This window comes from Protopterus annectens, chromosome 10.part0 (genome assembly GCF_019279795.1).
Source record: "Protopterus annectens isolate FY-2018-M chromosome 10.part0, PAN1.0, whole genome shotgun sequence".
Taxonomy (NCBI): Eukaryota; Metazoa; Chordata; order Ceratodontiformes; family Protopteridae; genus Protopterus; species Protopterus annectens.
Window position 1 is genome coordinate 1274849047 of NC_056744.1, and position 17086 is coordinate 1274866132.

The 17086-nt window shown below is 35.7% G+C and overlaps 1 protein-coding gene across 1 annotated transcript in view; it reads left to right on the forward strand.

Moving 5' to 3' along the window:
- SLC5A9 (solute carrier family 5 member 9) overlaps window positions 1-17086 on the forward strand; it is a 919403-nt gene that overhangs the window by 854690 nt on the left and 47627 nt on the right. Inside the window, exons 10-11 of the mRNA XM_044085977.1 lie at window positions 2030-2198; window positions 11159-11374. Of these exons, the coding sequence (XP_043941912.1) occupies window positions 2030-2198; window positions 11159-11374 (385 nt within the window). The remainder of the gene's footprint in view (window positions 1-2029; window positions 2199-11158; window positions 11375-17086) is intronic.

Consider the following 17086-nt stretch of genomic DNA (forward strand, 5'->3'; position numbering starts at 1 on the left):
GATGTAGTTTGTCTTGTAAATACCTAAAGCCTTGTTCTGCTTTAAAAATGAGCATGATTAAAACATCCATTTTGTGACTTAGGAAAGAAGTACATACAAATAATTTGATTAACTTTATAAATCAAGTGTAGAAAAATGGTGGATATTAATCAAAATGCAGAACAAGCCATATTCTATTTTTATTATATTACAATAGAAAAGATATTTAATCGGATTCATTATTAGCATTAAATCTATATGTGTGCGTGTGTGTCTGTATGTGTGTGTGTGTGTGTGTGTGTGTGTGTGTGTGTGTGTGTGTGTGTGTGTGTGTGTGTGTGCGTGTGTGTCTGTATGTGTGAGCGTGTGTGTGTGTGTGTGTGTGTGTGTGTGTGTGTGTGTATAAATCAAATCAGATGATGGGAGCAATTGAAAGAGATGAAGTTAGTCACTTCCTACATGCACTGTTGCTTTAAATCTGCAACTGTGTTCTCATATTGAAAGTTAGTTGAAGGTTTAGTACCCAAATCATTATCATTTGGAATTCAGTGATGATACTCGGCTTTATTTTAAAAGTTTAGAGAGACATTATCGAATGGGCAGTTGTGAATTTCACAGGGAGCAGCTGATACTTAACATTGCTCACAGTCTCAGCTTCCTATTTTTTTAACATCTTAATTCATATCAAATGTTGCATGATGACATGGGTACTAATTTGATTTCCTCTCTGCGTGTTGTTAGAACATAGATAAATACTGAGCTGCTATGACTGTTTGAGGTCAGTCCACTATTCCCTGATGAAAACTGACTTCAGAAGAGTTTGCACTGTGATGTTCTGAAGCACATGTGCAATTCAGTACCCTTGTAAAGTGATCCTTGTGGTAGATTTAAAATTTTATTAAAAAATGAAGTTTCCACGGATGAAGCCAGACTCGGTGATTGCTGTATAATGCATATCATGTGAGGGTAGAAAGGTCTGGGAATACAGGACATACATCATTCATCTCTTTCTGAATGTACCACTGGTCTTCATGTTCTATTCTCTGAAGAGTTATTATTAAGTTATTAATTATGTGGGCCACAACAGAGTCAAGTGGAATCTATATGGCTGAGATTGCAAGTCACCATTTATTTTTCCTCTCCTGCCTCTCCCTGGCTGCCTTGACTCATTCATTCTCCTGATGTTGAGTTACCAGCTTGTGCAAACCCAGATTATCGGGAATTTTGGCAAGTGCTAGCAATGTTCCCAGTAAAAGCTGTACTCTAGAAAGGAAGGAGTAACTAAGTTGTAAGCATGATAGTATGACTACTGTGTAATTTAAAAAAAGTGCCACCTACTATTTGCTGCTCCTTGATTGCAAGACTGGGATTTCTTCTTCTGGTTCACTTCAGGGTGCTTGATCAAACTAATGTTTGGGTAACTCTGATCCTTTGGCATTCTTGTTCATGTCAGAACTGCTTGAATAAAGAATAAAAAGTAAATTGTATTCTAGTCATCAAACAAGTTGATTTTTCATTACAGTAAATTGATTTTCCTTAAAAAAAAACATTATCTGAGCAATAAATATAGTGAGGTCTACTCCCCTAGAAGATGGCATTCATTGTCTTGGCTGCACAGTTCTGTATCAGTTCCATGTCCTCCTTTCAGAAGTAATATTGCCATTTCATTTTAAAACAAACACCTTTGTGGTGCACTGTATCAAATATACAATGTGAAAGCACATGATGAAAGATGATGTACTTAGCCTCAGAATGTCTGCAGCCTTGTCATTCTTTACAACAGCCTGGCACATTTAGGACAGCATTTGTAGAAAACAGCACAGAACACAAACAGGACTGCAGTCCACTGAAACACACCTGCTGGTATAGCTCAACTGATTGCACTGACTACTGCAAATAAATGTTATAGTTCTACTGCCTTGCAGTGAGAGCTATTATCTTCTGAATCTTAGTTTTTTTTTTATTTTGTAATGTTCAGTTATAGAAAGAAACAAGCCTGATCTAGTATCATGTTTACATACAAGCATACTTTGTCTCTCCTTTCCTCTAGGGTTTTCATCCTACTTCTGGTGGTGATTAGCATACTGTGGATCCCCATTATACAGACAGCTAACAGTGGTCAGCTCTTTGACTATATACAGTCTATTACCAGTTACCTGGCTCCACCTATTGCTGCCATCTTTATTTTGGCAGTTTTCTGTGAAAGAATCAATGAAGAGGTAAGGTGATGTTGTTCTAGCATTGCAGTAATGTTATCTTTCTTTGTCATGCTACTTTTGTTTAGCAACTGACTTTTTTATGACTGACTACTATTATTCACTAAAGTTTATTGTAACTCTGCATTAATGGTAGATACTAGTTTGTATAATACAGTTTGCTGTAAGATATAGCCAGGTCTTTCGAAGTCTGTCAGAATGTCTTACTTGATTTAATGCAATACCATCTACCTTGAATGATAAATGTTAGGATAAGATAGTGTAATGAGAAAACTGGCATTTGGGCACCCACTGCATGCCTATGCTATGCTATAATATCATTCAAACTGCAAAATACCTTTCAGCAGCCACTTCTGCTCTTACCCCTTGATATACATGACTGTCATCATAGGCTAATCAATCATTTCAATCATTTTAATACCCACATACCAAACAACTCTCCAAACAACCACCAGGACAAAAAAAAAAAAAACAAACACAAAATCCTGTCAACAGTTACAGGAAATAGAAAGTGTCCCTACTAGAAGAACATGAGTAAGTTGGACATCTTCTGTTATGGCACCTGCCTCACAAATGAGTAAGTGTATGTTAAGTTGTGTGTGTGTGTGTGTGTGTGTGTGTGTGTGTGTGTGTGTGTGTGTGTGTGTGTGTGTGTGTGTGTGTGTGTGTGTGTGTGTATGTATGTGTATATATAAAGAATCGGGGGAGGGGGGTGCAAAGACCCATACAAAACAGTTGAATTGTCTTACAGAAAATTTTGAGGTTTACTATATTTCTGTGACACATACGCTATTTTTCATAGTTAAGGGACATGCACTTAGGGGTGTCTCATTTCTCCTAGGGAGATGAGGTATCCACTTTATTTACTTACTTACTTATTTGTTAACCAGGTAGGTGAACCATGACCAGGGCCAAAAGGCAGTGAAATCTTTTCTAAAAATTTACAAAACAGTTACATTCTAAGCTACATTTGAACTAACATTTACATTCAGGTAACATTATAAACAACATCTGCAGTTCAATATCTATTATAGATCTGTTTTTACATGAATGTATTCACAAATACATACCATTCTGTTCAAGGACATTTGCACTCATACAGTTCAGTCACTAACATAGTTGTGCTTTTATATGAAGGTCATTTACAGAAATCATTGTATTATATACAAAGATACTGACAGTATTTATTTGCATATTTGCACTGGTTATATGCCTGTCTCTGTATCATTATGGCTGCTCACTGCTGAGTATATAATGCCTTTCAGCAGGAAAGCTTAGGCACCATTTCCCTCATACAAACCTGCTTCCCCATAAAAACTACATTTATATTTATTTGAAAGACATGTTTCAAAGGGAAAAACAACAGTTGGCCATCACTGGGAATTTGCCCTTTCTCCACTGTAGTGCAATCTCGGACTTTTTATATTGAGTTAGGAGGTGGGGGGGGGCACAACCCACCCAACCTGGGTGAGTTATAAATTTTTAGAATTTTATGACGGTCGCTAGGTTGGCCAAGTGTTGTTTTTCCCTGTGAAAAACTTTGATTAAACGGTTGTTCAATGGAGTGAGGTTTCGACAAAGTGTGTTCACTGAATAGTGATTTGACAATTTAGGTTTTCGATGATGTGATATAGACCTGACTTATGACATAGTCAAAAGAAATGGAAATCACTGTCGGCGAGTTGTGCCATCAGTGATGCCCTTTTTTGGGGAATGCACCCCTTCTTTCAGTTACTGCAACCATGGAATCTTCTGTTTCAAAGGCATATTTACACATACACACAAACACACATATATAATAATCAATTATACCTGATTTCTTTAATTTTCTTTCTGTCTGTATTTTCTTACGTTCTCTCTCTCTCTATCAGAACTCAAATTAAAAAAGATGGAGTTATACATGTCACTGACCAATACAAAAATAATTTCTTTACATGTTAAATATGTAAGTAGATTCGCTCAATAAATATTAAATATTATTGTATTATGCTGAAATTTTCAAAATATACAGTATCTGTCTTTATGTCTTAACAACAGACCTTATGGATTATATTTAAAATGGCTATGAGACATAATCCTTTAAATATTTTTACTTTAATATTGTCTTTAAAGAGGAGACTAAAATGTAATTTCTTAAATATATTTTTGTATCCTTCTATCTCTTTTTTTTTTTTTACTTCACCTCTTCTCTTTTTCTAAGCAGCAAGAAAACCCAAAAGCAGTGCGTGTGTTCCAGTAGCAAACCCAAGCAGAATTCCAAGCAAAACCACAGCTGGTGACAGGCAGAAAGGCAAGACTCGACAGTTGTAAAATCCACAGGTTTTATTAAAAGTTAGCACTTTCGCAGTGTTCACCACTGCTTCATCAGACAAAAAAGTAAAGCAAATGAACTTCTTTTATACTAGATTTCAGTATCAATTAGCACAACAATGCAGAATCCTAATTGATCCACATGGCATCTGCTTTTAAAGCAACAGTGTCTAAAAACTGCACATAAAAAATAACAGTAAAAATACCAAGATGCAGAATAGTACATTTATCTACTTTTCTTTGCTTTTATTTTAATGCAGTGGTGGTGCTGCAGTAGCGTTGTTGCCTCACAGTACGATGTTGTCCTGTTCGATTCTCAGCTAAAGCGTCTTCTGTGTGGAGACGTGTGAATGGGCGTACCTTCGTTGAAGGTTGTGCGTCAGGGTGGGCAACTCAGTACGTAAAAATCTACTGCCAATCATTAGCGGATTGGAGTTCCGCTGTGGTGACCCCTAACCGGGAAAAGCCGAAAGATACAACAACCAAGGCCATTGATGAGGGGAAGGTGGTCCACACAGCCTACCTGGACCTCGCAAAAGCCTTCGATACAATACCCCACTCGGGCATTATAGATAAGCTCACCAGCTTAAATATAAACCCCTATGTCACTAGATGGATTGCAAACTGGCTCAAGGACATAACCCACATGGTTAGAATTGCTGGAGCCATGTCAGACTTAAACCAGTTACAAGTGGTGTCCCACAAGGCTCAGTCCTGGGAACTCTCTTGTTCAGTATATATTTCTCGGAGGTACAGGCCAACACGGAAGGACTGTGGCTGACCAAGTTCGCAGATGACTGCAAACTGGGCGCCATAATCGACTCTCCAGCCGACACAAGCATCCTCCAAAAGGGCCTAATAGAAACAGACAACTGGTGCCAGAGCCATGGCCTCAAGCTAAATGCCAAAAAGTGTATAGTCATCCCCTTTGGCAAAAACAAAGTGCCCACAAATTACCACATAGGTGGTAATCCATTAAGTACAGAAGAAGTAATTAGGGACCTGGGGACCCAAGTAGATAGCAATCTCTCATTTGATAACCACATGGCCAAAGTAGTTAGAAAAACATTTTATATAGCCCACCTAATCATGAAGGGATTCACATCTAGATCAGGGGAGGTCATCGTGCCTCTTTACTCATCCCTCATCAGGCCCATAATTGAGTACAATGCCCCTTTTGGGATGTACCTTACCAGACACCTGCAGCAACTGGAAAGACCCCAAAAGTACCTCACCAAGAGGATCAAAGGGCTCAAACAGATGCCATATGCTGCCCGGTTAAAGAAACTCCAGCTCTACTCAGTGGCATACCACCTGTTCAGAGGCGATCTGTGCCTGACGTATAAAGCCATGTCCAACCCGGAATTAATGGACATGCTGCACCTCAGAAAATCCAAATCCCATCGAGCTATGCGCTTGAGAGACTTGAACCTCAGCACTGAAATAAATAGGACATGCTGGAGGGACAGATTCATAACCCAGAGGCTCCCTTCACTCTGGAATAAAATCCCAGTCCAGGTTAGGCAGAGTCCCTCATTGACTCTCTTCAAGAGGAATCTTGATGAGTGGATGGGAGATCATAGGTTTACCCCTGGTATCACTTCTGTGTCACTGTTAGACAGAGGCACAGTATACTAACCTCAAAAAAGAGCATAGCAAAATAAATTTAAAATGGGTGGCGAAAGCCAAACACATTCTGGCTAGGCTTATAAATGCCCTAGGGCAGATAGCCTAGTATGAACCTATGAACAACTGGTTTTAGGGGTACATGGATAAATTGATTTTTTGGATGTAACTATAGCCAAGCAAGGAATTGGTCTAACCACCAGTATTCATAGGAAAGAATTTCATTGCCCCACATATTTGCATAGGGATAGTATGCATCCACAACATATTTTTAGTAATATCATTAAGGGACAGGCTATGAGGACCTCACATCTATACTGTAATGACAAGGACTTTCAGGCTGGACTATGCCATCTATGGGTTGACTTTAAGGGTAGAGGGTATAGGCCTGTGGAAATTGACAAGGCATATAGTGTAGTAAATAAGGAAAGACAAGGGAGGGCCAGCCCTATTTTTTTTACAATTAAATGATACAGTTAAGTATGCTGAAAGTATATCTGTGAAAATGCCCATGGTTATTACCTATACAACAGAGGTGAATAGGATTAGGGAAGTGGTCAGAAGTAACTGGCACATCTTACACACTGATGAGAAGGTAAAAAAGCTGGTAGGCCAGCAACCTGTTTTATTGTATAAAAATAAGAAGAATCTTAAACAGCGTTTATGTTATCCTAGATTATATCATAATCTAGGGGAAAGACAATGGGGTACACGTAAATGTCAGGAGTGTGCATACACTTTAAGCATCCAGAGACAGGCCATTTATGGAAACTTAGGGTTTCAGCAGACTGCGACACACAGAATGTTATTTATGCAGCACACTGTGTTTCATGTTTCAAATTTTATATAGGCAAAACCAACCGGAAACTGAAAGAGAGAGTGGGGGACCATTTGTATTGCACGAGAAAAGGGAATGATTGTAGTGCTTCAGCAAAACACACACTAACAAATGGCAACAAACATAGATTTGTATTCCAAGTTCTACAAGTTGTGACTGCGAGTATGGGAGGGGGGGTTAGTAAATATGACTGAAAATGCAGAATTACAGTTGATTTTAAGGTTAGGAGCACATAGGGGAATGGGTCTGAATGACCATGTACCCCTAAAACCAGTATTAAAAGCAAAGAAAAGTAGATAAATGTACTATTCTGCATCTTGGTATTTTTACTGTTATTTTTTATGTGCAGTTTTTAGACTTTTAAAAGCAGATGCCATGTGGATCAATTAGGATTCTGCATTGTTGTGCTAATTAATATTGAAATCTAGTATAAAAGAAGTTCATTTGCTTTAATTTTGTCTGATAAAGCGGTAATGAACACTGTGAAAGCACTAACTTTTAATAAAACTTGTGGATTTTACAACTGCTGAGCCTTGCCTTTCTGCCTGTTACCAGCTGTGGTTTTGCTTGAAATTCTTCTCTTTTTCTATCCATCTCTGCTCTTTCCTTGCTCTCTCAATGTAACTGGGGTTCCATTTTCAATTCTGTTTATTCTGTTTTAGCTATTCTACTTTATAAAGGGTCTTAAAAGAACTAAACCATGTATATTATGCTACAGAAATGTCATTCTTCCAAACATTTATCATGCTAGATACAGAAAAAGAGGAAAGGGGAGTAAGAGGGTGGTGAAGGGAAGAAAAGTGAATGGAAGAATGAAAGAAGACAGTGATGAAGGGGAAATGAAAAGCAAAAAGAAAATGATTGGAGAGTCTTAACTGAAAAATAATACACACACATAATATATATATATATATATATATATATATATATATATATATATATATATATATATATGTCTGTGTCATAAGATCTAAAGTTCAAAAGACTGAAAACCAAAATATCTAAAATATCTAAAATTCAAGATATCAAAACTGGGAATTTGCCCCGTATCTACTGATGTGCAATCTCGGAGTTGGTATATATAATTGGCAAGAGTGTTGTAGGGTGCAGGGGCAGGCTTGCTCCCTGCATCAACATTTTTTTGATATTTTGAGTTTCAGATATTTTGGTTTTCAGTCCTTTGAACTTTCAATCGTATGACATAGCTCCATATGAAAAAAAAAAAAATTTATATATATATATATATATATATATATATATATATATATATATATATACTAGACAGAGGGTTATTTAATTGCAGGTTTTACAAGACTGAACTAGGAAAAAGTTTCCAGTGTGTGTGTGTGTGTGTGTGTGTGTGTGTGCGTGCGTGCGTGCGTGCGTGTGTGTGTGTGTGTGTGTGTGTGTGTGTGTGTGTGAGAGAGACAGAGAGAGCAATATTAGTTCCTTTATTTTTATTATAATGGTAATGTGACCTGTAAAGTTTTTGATTTATCAAAATAGTTTCACTCACTTAGTGCTCATATGGTTTTACTTTTATATTTTATATGTTTATAACAACATTGTAATTAGAGTATTGTAAACAATTGAAAAGAAACTGAAATGAATGCTTCTAAATATGACAACACTGAAATTTATTTTATTTTGTATAATTGATTTAAATAGTGGTACTAAGAGAGGTGGCTTGTTTAAATATCTTAAGTTGAATAAAACATTTTTTTACAAGAAACACACCTACTAGAAAGTGTTATCTCAATGTTTGGTTTTGAAATTTACTTAATTTTGACAAACATTTTTACTAAGAAAAAAATGGTACGTATTCTGTATTAAAATAACCAAATAATGCCTAGACTTTTATTTTTATTTTGTGACAAAAAAAACATGTTTGTTGTAGTGATTGTGGAATATTCTGGTCGCGTGGGTTTCCTCCAGGTGCTCTGGTTTCCTCCCACATCCCAAAGACATGCTGTAGGTGGATTGGACACTCCAAATTGACCCTAGGCATGAGTGCATGCATGTGTGCCTTTTGTGGAAGGTAGGGCGCTGGGCTGGCAACTCAACACCGTAAAACTCCACTGCCAATCATGAGCGGACAGATGATCTGCTGTGGTGACCCCTAACCGGGAAAAAGCCAAAAGAAGAAGAAGAAGATTAATGCTTACTGGATACCAAGACTTGGAGTGAAATTTCTAAATATTATTTAGACATTTTATTAAAAATATAAAAAGTTGCTTAGTGTTAGTGGGGATTTTAATTGTATTCTTGAGAAATTAGACTGTACTGCTTTTGGAAACCCAAGAATCTTGGCATAAGCCAACACTTTAATAACAGATGAGTATAATTTAAATGGTTTAAAGATATTTTAGATTTGATTTCTCTACAATTTGCACATTACTCATATGTATTTGGCACTGAAAGCTATATTTCATTAGATTCTTGATTTCTACTAGAGACCGTTTTCTAAAAGCTGACTCAGTTATGGATGAGACATATCTTTCAGATTCTGATGCCTTCACTTTAGTATAATTATAAATTATAACACAATATTGAATACAAAATGACAGCTGATGTGATAATGTTGAAAGACTATAGAGAATGCTTTGAAAAAGAATTAGAAAAGTACCTAATTGTAACTGATAATGCTGAAGTAGACAAATCCCTATTACAGGATTTCTTGAAATCGTGTTTATATGTGAAAATCATTAACCATTGTTATAATGAAATAAAAGAATGGGACAAAGGGCCAGATTCTAAAAGACTTGCTCTAAGTGTTAGTGACTAGTGATTTACTTCAGTATAAGGCATATATATATAAGCAGGCTTACACTGGGGATCAGATTCCAAAATACCAGCTCTCAATATAAGTGATCATTTACACTGAGAGCAAGTCTTTTGGAACTGGGCCAAAAGAGTTAAAATACAAAAGAATCTAAAGCATTCCAAATCAAAGTACAAAAGATGGAGTAATATTCAATTAGACAAGCAATATCTGACTATTTTAAATATCAGCTTACTACTGAGAATGTTAAGCTTTACTCATGTTTCCTGATAACAAAATGTATACATGGATTAGCTTGTGAAGTACTTGGGAATTATACTGTCAACAAATGTTAAAACCATTATAAAAATTAACAATGACAGCATCATTAAGCTGTGTAGGGAGTTGATATAAAAAGGAAGGAGCTCTTCTATTCATTTGAAGATCATTTAACTTTCATTAATATTAATATTTACCCAAAATGTTGTATATAATGCAAATAACTTCTCTCAAGCCAAAAAAGTAACATGTTAAAAATGTAATAAGTTTTTTGACATTTTTGTTATATCTGACACACATAGGTTCATAGGTAAGATTTCAGCTTGAGTCTAAACAATTTCCTTTCAAATGTGAGAATCAAATCCTGCACTTTATATCTGTGAGGTAACACCTTAACCGTTACGCCAACCTCAACTAACGCCAAACCTGACTAGTTTTAAAAGCTTTCACCCCTTTACGTAGCACAGGGTGAGTTCAGTCCACTGACTTCTGGGTTATGGGCCAAGCATGTTTCCACTGCACCACATAGCCATAGAAGGTTCTACAACGAATCACCAAACTGAAAAACTGTGAATATCAGAAGCATCAAAAATAATGCCTGAAATATAAGAGGGTAAAAAAGTTAACTTGTAGCATTTTTTCAAGGGAACACGCCTCCCTGGACCCCTGATATGAGGGCAAGCACTAGACACCCCCAGACTTATATATACAACAATCCAACAATTGAACAAACTTGACAGAGAAAATCTCCCAAAAAAGTCAATCACTGGTGGAGCACACTTTGAAATTACATTGGCAATGATCTCCTAAGGAAAACAGAGATTGACATTATACTGATTGCTGTCTTTTGGTTTGGGCAAGTGACACTCAATAAATTTCATCTAATATTTTATGCACCTTCTCTATTATATTTAAAGAATCTCATTTACAAATAAGGAAAATTATATATGTGGTAAGCCAATAGATTATCATGCAATAAAATGCTCCCATATTTATTTTCATATTACATGGAATGTATATGGAATTTGTAGGTAACTAACACTAAGCAAACTGTATTTCTCTTCAAACTAACTTACAAATGACCTTGTGTCACATTGTGCTTTGTGGGCCTGATGGCTGGTTAACTTACAACTTATTTTTGTGTCACAGGGTGCTTTCTGGGGCCTGATGGCTGGACTAATAGTGGGACTCACTCGAATGATCATGGAGTTTGCTTATTCAGTGCCATCCTGTGGTGAAGTTGACAACAGGCCAGCTGTGCTGAAAGATGTTCATTACTTGTACTTCGCTATAATTCTTTTTTTCCTAGTAATAATCATTTCTACAGTTGTTAGTCTGTGTACTCCAGCAATTAAAAAGGAACACGTAAGTTATTCTGTAATCATAATTCTACTCTTAAATTTCGTTAGCTGACAAATCTCAGATAATTTTAAATTTAATCCATTGTGATGTACTGTGAGTTATGTCAATCAAAATGTTTTCTTGGATGCAGAATGTTAGTAAGTACATTTGCATTGATATAAATGTGCAAATGTACACACAAACACACACATGGAGGCACACACACACACACACACACACACACACACACACACACACACACACACACACACATACACTCACACACACTCTGGCACCATCCACACTGTGGACTGATTGCCAGCAGGCAATATACCACAAAACAAAATCCTGTGGACCATTTTACTGCCATAGAATAGTGAAGAGGGCATGGTATTCATCAGTTATTTGCTGGGGTGTGGGGGCAGAGCCCCCATCAAGGGTGAAAGGAAGATCTACCCTCTTTAAAAACAAGGAGGATCTACCCTCTTTAAAAACACTAACGTATAGAATTTACTGTTTCACTGTCCTGTGCCAGTAAAATGGTCACAAGATATTGAGGGCAGGCAAACAGATCATTGTCAGTTCTGTATACATACTGCAGAATGGTGTTGTCATTCAAGTTTACAAAAAGATAAGCAAGAAATCCCAGGATGCTTGGGAATTTATTGCCTTCCTTGTAATATTACTGTTTCTGTAAAGAGGAATATGTTATTCTTTATACTGTGTATTTTTGCATGTATTTATTTTTTAGTTAGTTAGCTATTTAACCAGGGGGTGGACTGTTCCTTGGAATCTTTTCAGCCATGATCAAGGTACTTGTATAAATTACAAAACATTTAAATTAAATATCATAACAAAACATTTACACTGAACATTAAATTTACAATGCAATTAAATCATAATCATGAACATTAGCATATGAACTCAGCCATGAATGACAATACATAGCTTCACACAACCATTTTTATTTAGTTCATAGTTTTCATAACGTACTTCAGTTTTGTCCCCTTACACCTGTGCATCTCCATATCAAGAGGACTGTTATAATTGACTTTGTAACTGACGATGTAAGGTGCGAACCTTGCAAAACTTGCAAGTGCATGGTAACCATTAAGCAGATATGTATGTTTGTATAATGCACTACACAGGAAACATAAAGAACATAAACTTGGCAGGAAAAACAAACATTTAAAAATGAAGCATACATATTTTTAGCAACATATACATTGGGAGGGTGGCCTAATAGTTAAGGTGTTTGCCTTCTAAACACAAGGTGCAGAGTTTGAGTCTCACAAAGGATACCTGGCTAGGCTTAAAATGGCTCACAAGGTCAATTAGCTTAGTACTAACCTATTATACTTAAAACTCTGTAAGTTGCATTGAGCAAAGTATATGTCCTATATATTCCAAATTGCAAATATTAAACTGTCTCCTATATATTACAAATTGCAGAAATTGAACTGCCACGCCCTCCAGTCTGAAGAACTGTGAATCTGAACTCTGCTGTCAATCTGCACACTTATTTTCTGTGAATTAATCAGCTTATATGTTGCTAACATGTACCCATAGCTGTCCAATAGGATCTGCATATTATAAAAGTATGCTAAAATATGGTCTAATGTCCTATCCTCCTTAAACAGTATAACACAGAGGGCAGTGGTGATGTTTCTTGGTAAACCAGCAAAGGGTTTACAATGTACACTACTGAAGCATTCCGTTGAATATCAAATTAGTTGTATTGCCAGACCAGTAAAAGGTATCCCATCACTTCTCTGTTCTAGTGTTCTCTGTCACTGGACAAGTACAAGACTTATATTTTTTATTTCACTACCTTTTTCATTCTCTAACATTTCAAAATATATTGAGACATTATCAGACTATAAATTTTTCCTAACTTCTTTTCTACCATTAGCCTTATATATGAGCATTTCAGTAGCACTTTTCCAGTCATCAGGTATTTCACCCGTTCTTAAACTACCTTGGAGCAGTTTATGCAGCACACCCCACTACCTCCTCTTTGAATTTTATTATGTCTTTGCTAGATATCAAGTATTTGCCCTCATTCTTTTTGTTTTTTTTAACCCTTGATTTCATTTTGTATCACTATAATCGAGATGTCTTTCTGAGTCATTGCTTTCCTACATTCATATTGTGATTTATTTAATCCTTCCCTGTTTCAAATTAACTCCAGGTAATGCATCACAAATCCCTTTAAAGTAGTTACTCTTTCTTTTATAACTGTTCTCTGTAAAATACCTTTGTTTTTCCTTATGTATCTATGAGGAATACATTCATAAAGTAGAAAGGCTGAAATGCTGGATAGCTTAATGTTAAACAAAAAGCACCCTAACGCCAAATACTAAAATACTCATACTTTCAGTTCAGGGGGGCGATCCCCCTACACCCCCTGCTAACTATATATATATATATATATATATATATATATATATATATATATATATATATATAAACTCTGAAATTGCACTACATCACTACAGCAGGAAAAGAACACATTTTTTAACCCTGCTGTGTCTCGATCTTTTCAACTTTGCCATTTTCAGTGTTTTCTGTCCAGTGTAAAGCCATTCTGTGTTGCTGCCATTTTGCTACATGAATGGAAGCTACACCTGTTGCTTACCAAGTCTATTTGTTCACCTTCACATTTTTAATTTCTTTCCTGGTACACATAAACATCATATATTTCACCACTAATTATTTTCTCTACTTTTATTTTTATTTATTTAAAGTTGCCTTTCTTCTTTAATCTCTAAATATTTAAAGGTTTAATGATGTAAAAGGAACAGACCTCTTTCTTAAATCAGAGAAATATTAAAGTTCATCAATTTACTATTACTTCAGATTGTGTTGTTTGAAGGAGTACTCAGCATCCACAATGTACCCTGAATTGCCTATTGCTGTAGTTCTTAAGGAATTACTTGTATTGGTATAGTACTTAAGTATGCGCAGAAATACTTTTTTATTAGCCCTATTGATCCTAGTACTATTGGAACTATCTGTGTCTTTACTATGTATTTTTTCTGCTTGTCTGTTCTAGAATTTTATAACTTCATGTCTCTTAATAAGCAGAACACGGTTGTTGCAATGCATAGCTATTTCAGTAATTAATTCCACTTTATCCTTTTTCTTCAACTGCATCTATTTTTTTTTCCTTCTGTACTTCTACTTCCTTAACTATTCTTATTGGATAATCCCATGTGACTAATATTGCTTCACTTTCAGTAATTCTTTGTGGTTCACATGTCTGCAATCGACTATCATGAACTCCCATTATTAACATTTCATATTTGGTTTTGGTTATCTTTAGGGATTCATGTAAAAGCATGTGGTTGTTCTGTCTGTTCTGTTGTCATGATTGCTGTTAGATAAAAATTCAAACTCGGTCTGCACCAATTCGAGTATACAGTTTGTAAGTAGTTGGAAGGCAAGTTATTGGTTGATGGTTCTTGGTTAGGAAGGCTTACAGATTCACTTTTAATGACAGTTATATATTTTTCCTATTGTTAACTATGCTGGTATCAGAGTGGGATGTGCATATAAGTAATTTTTATTTAAGGTTAAATCGCTGTACCAAGATGTTAAAACCTTTAGCCAGAAGTTAGGGTCTGCATCTGGACCGGAGTTATTTTTTTCATTTATGAACCTTTCTTAATTTTGTGTCAGTTTTGCTGTCTGTTACTTCATTCCATTTCACATCCTCTATGTTAACACTTTTATGGCTTATTTTACTTCATCTAGCCATTCAATATCTTTGTTATGCTCAATAGGATCTCTGTAGAAACTTCTCCATAATTTATTCAATTCTTCTATTTTGAATGGTATAATATTGTTTTTGTTTCTTTTCCAGTTCCCTATAAACATTTGAGTGTGTGTGTGTGTGTGTATGTGTGTGTGTGTGTGTGTGTGTGTGTGTGTGTGTGTGTGTGTGTGTGTGTGTACATTTGTGGAGGGGGTGTCATCACTGCATTGCTTGTTTTGAACTCTTCCTTTACTTTTCTCTGTATCTTCTTAATTTTTTTGTTACTGCTAATATTTTTAATTTATCATTAGAAATAGTATAAGATAAATCCTGGCCTATTTTGATGCTGTGTGTTGCGTTTATCATGTCTATTTTTCCAAGAGCTTTTGATGTCATATTCCTTTTTCTATATTCTGCTAGAAGTCATAACTGTTTGTTTAGTTATCTTTAATTGATGTTTCCACTGTGGTATTGTATGTGTTCCCGTCTTTTCCTTTATTATTCTGCATTTTTCTTGTCAAAAGTGTCTTGTATTAGGTTAGCTGCATAGTCGTTATATTCCATTTATTTCTATTACATCATATGGATCTCTATTAATGGTCGTGATTATAGGTTCATAGGTAAGTACTAGGTTAGCTGCCCTTGTAGGCCATTGTAAACCTAACAAATTTTCATTTTTGTGCTTGAATTAACCTATCCCATTTGGTTAGAGCCTGGCCTTACCCATCGCATGGTTAATTATATATTACCCTTAATGAGAATAACTGGGATTATACCATTGATAATTTGAGGGGGACACATTCATGAGATAAGGCATTTAGCACCTGTTTACTTTATTCATCTGGATTTCCACTGTTCCAACATGTCAGGTCTTACACACTTTCTCTAGTATCTTTCTCTAGTCTATTTTAGTATATCAACACATCTTCCCTTGATCTCTCATTTCTTGACCGACAGCAACCTGTTTGCTCCTGCTTTCTTGGTCTTTCCTCTGCTGTATAATACTAGCTGGACTTTTGACCAGTTCTCCAGCAGTTCTGAAATTTTACTTTCTGGTATATTTTTAGAAATAGTGTCCTTATAGCGCTAGGATAAATAAATGATGCAAAATGTGATGTATTTTTTTTCTTATTTCAGAATTTTGTGCATTTGTATTGCTACATTTTGGCTTTATAATCTACAGTATGTATGTTTCCTGTGGTCTGAGAATTTGGGGAATTTTCTCTGTAGAGCAAAAGATGAAGAAAATGAGATATAAGTTAAATGCACAAAACTCATTATTGAAATGTAAAGTGTAGCCTTCTGCAGTTAAGTGTAGCCTTCTGCAGTTTTTCAGGAAGGACCATATTGTTTGTGACTCCCACAAGGGTTTGTAGTTAAGAAAACAAGGGGCCATAAAATATAGTTAAAATGTACTTCAACCAGGCAGCTGGGCAGAACTGGCAAAGCAGTTAATATGCAGATTTATTACTCTGTGAAGGTAGAAGAACTGATTTTCTTTGAAAAACAAATGTAGTCAGATGTAATCCCCTACTTTTATGTGGGAACAAAAATGTTGAGCTGAGATGTATATATTTAGAACTAAAAGCAGTCAGCTAGTCTTGCTTGAGAGAAATTAATGACACACCTATGAAAATTAGCAGTTTGCAATTGTGCCTTGTATAATTTTATTAACTTAGAAAAATTAGTTCTAGTATTTCTCCAATTTTAGAAGGCTAGGGTACACCTAGTATCAACATTTTCTATAATGTTTAATCATTTTTTTAATTTATTCACTTTATTCTTGTGGATGGCATACATTATTTGTTTATTTTATTTATGCTTTATTATTTATTATCTGAGAAGAGAATATTATTCATCACTATGGGATAGCAAAGTTGATGTACCCACCTCTAATTTGCTAGGTGGCTCAGCCCATTCATTTTTTGTGTTTATTATTAATGGGAGTTCTGCTGTGACGACCCCTAACCAGGAAGAAG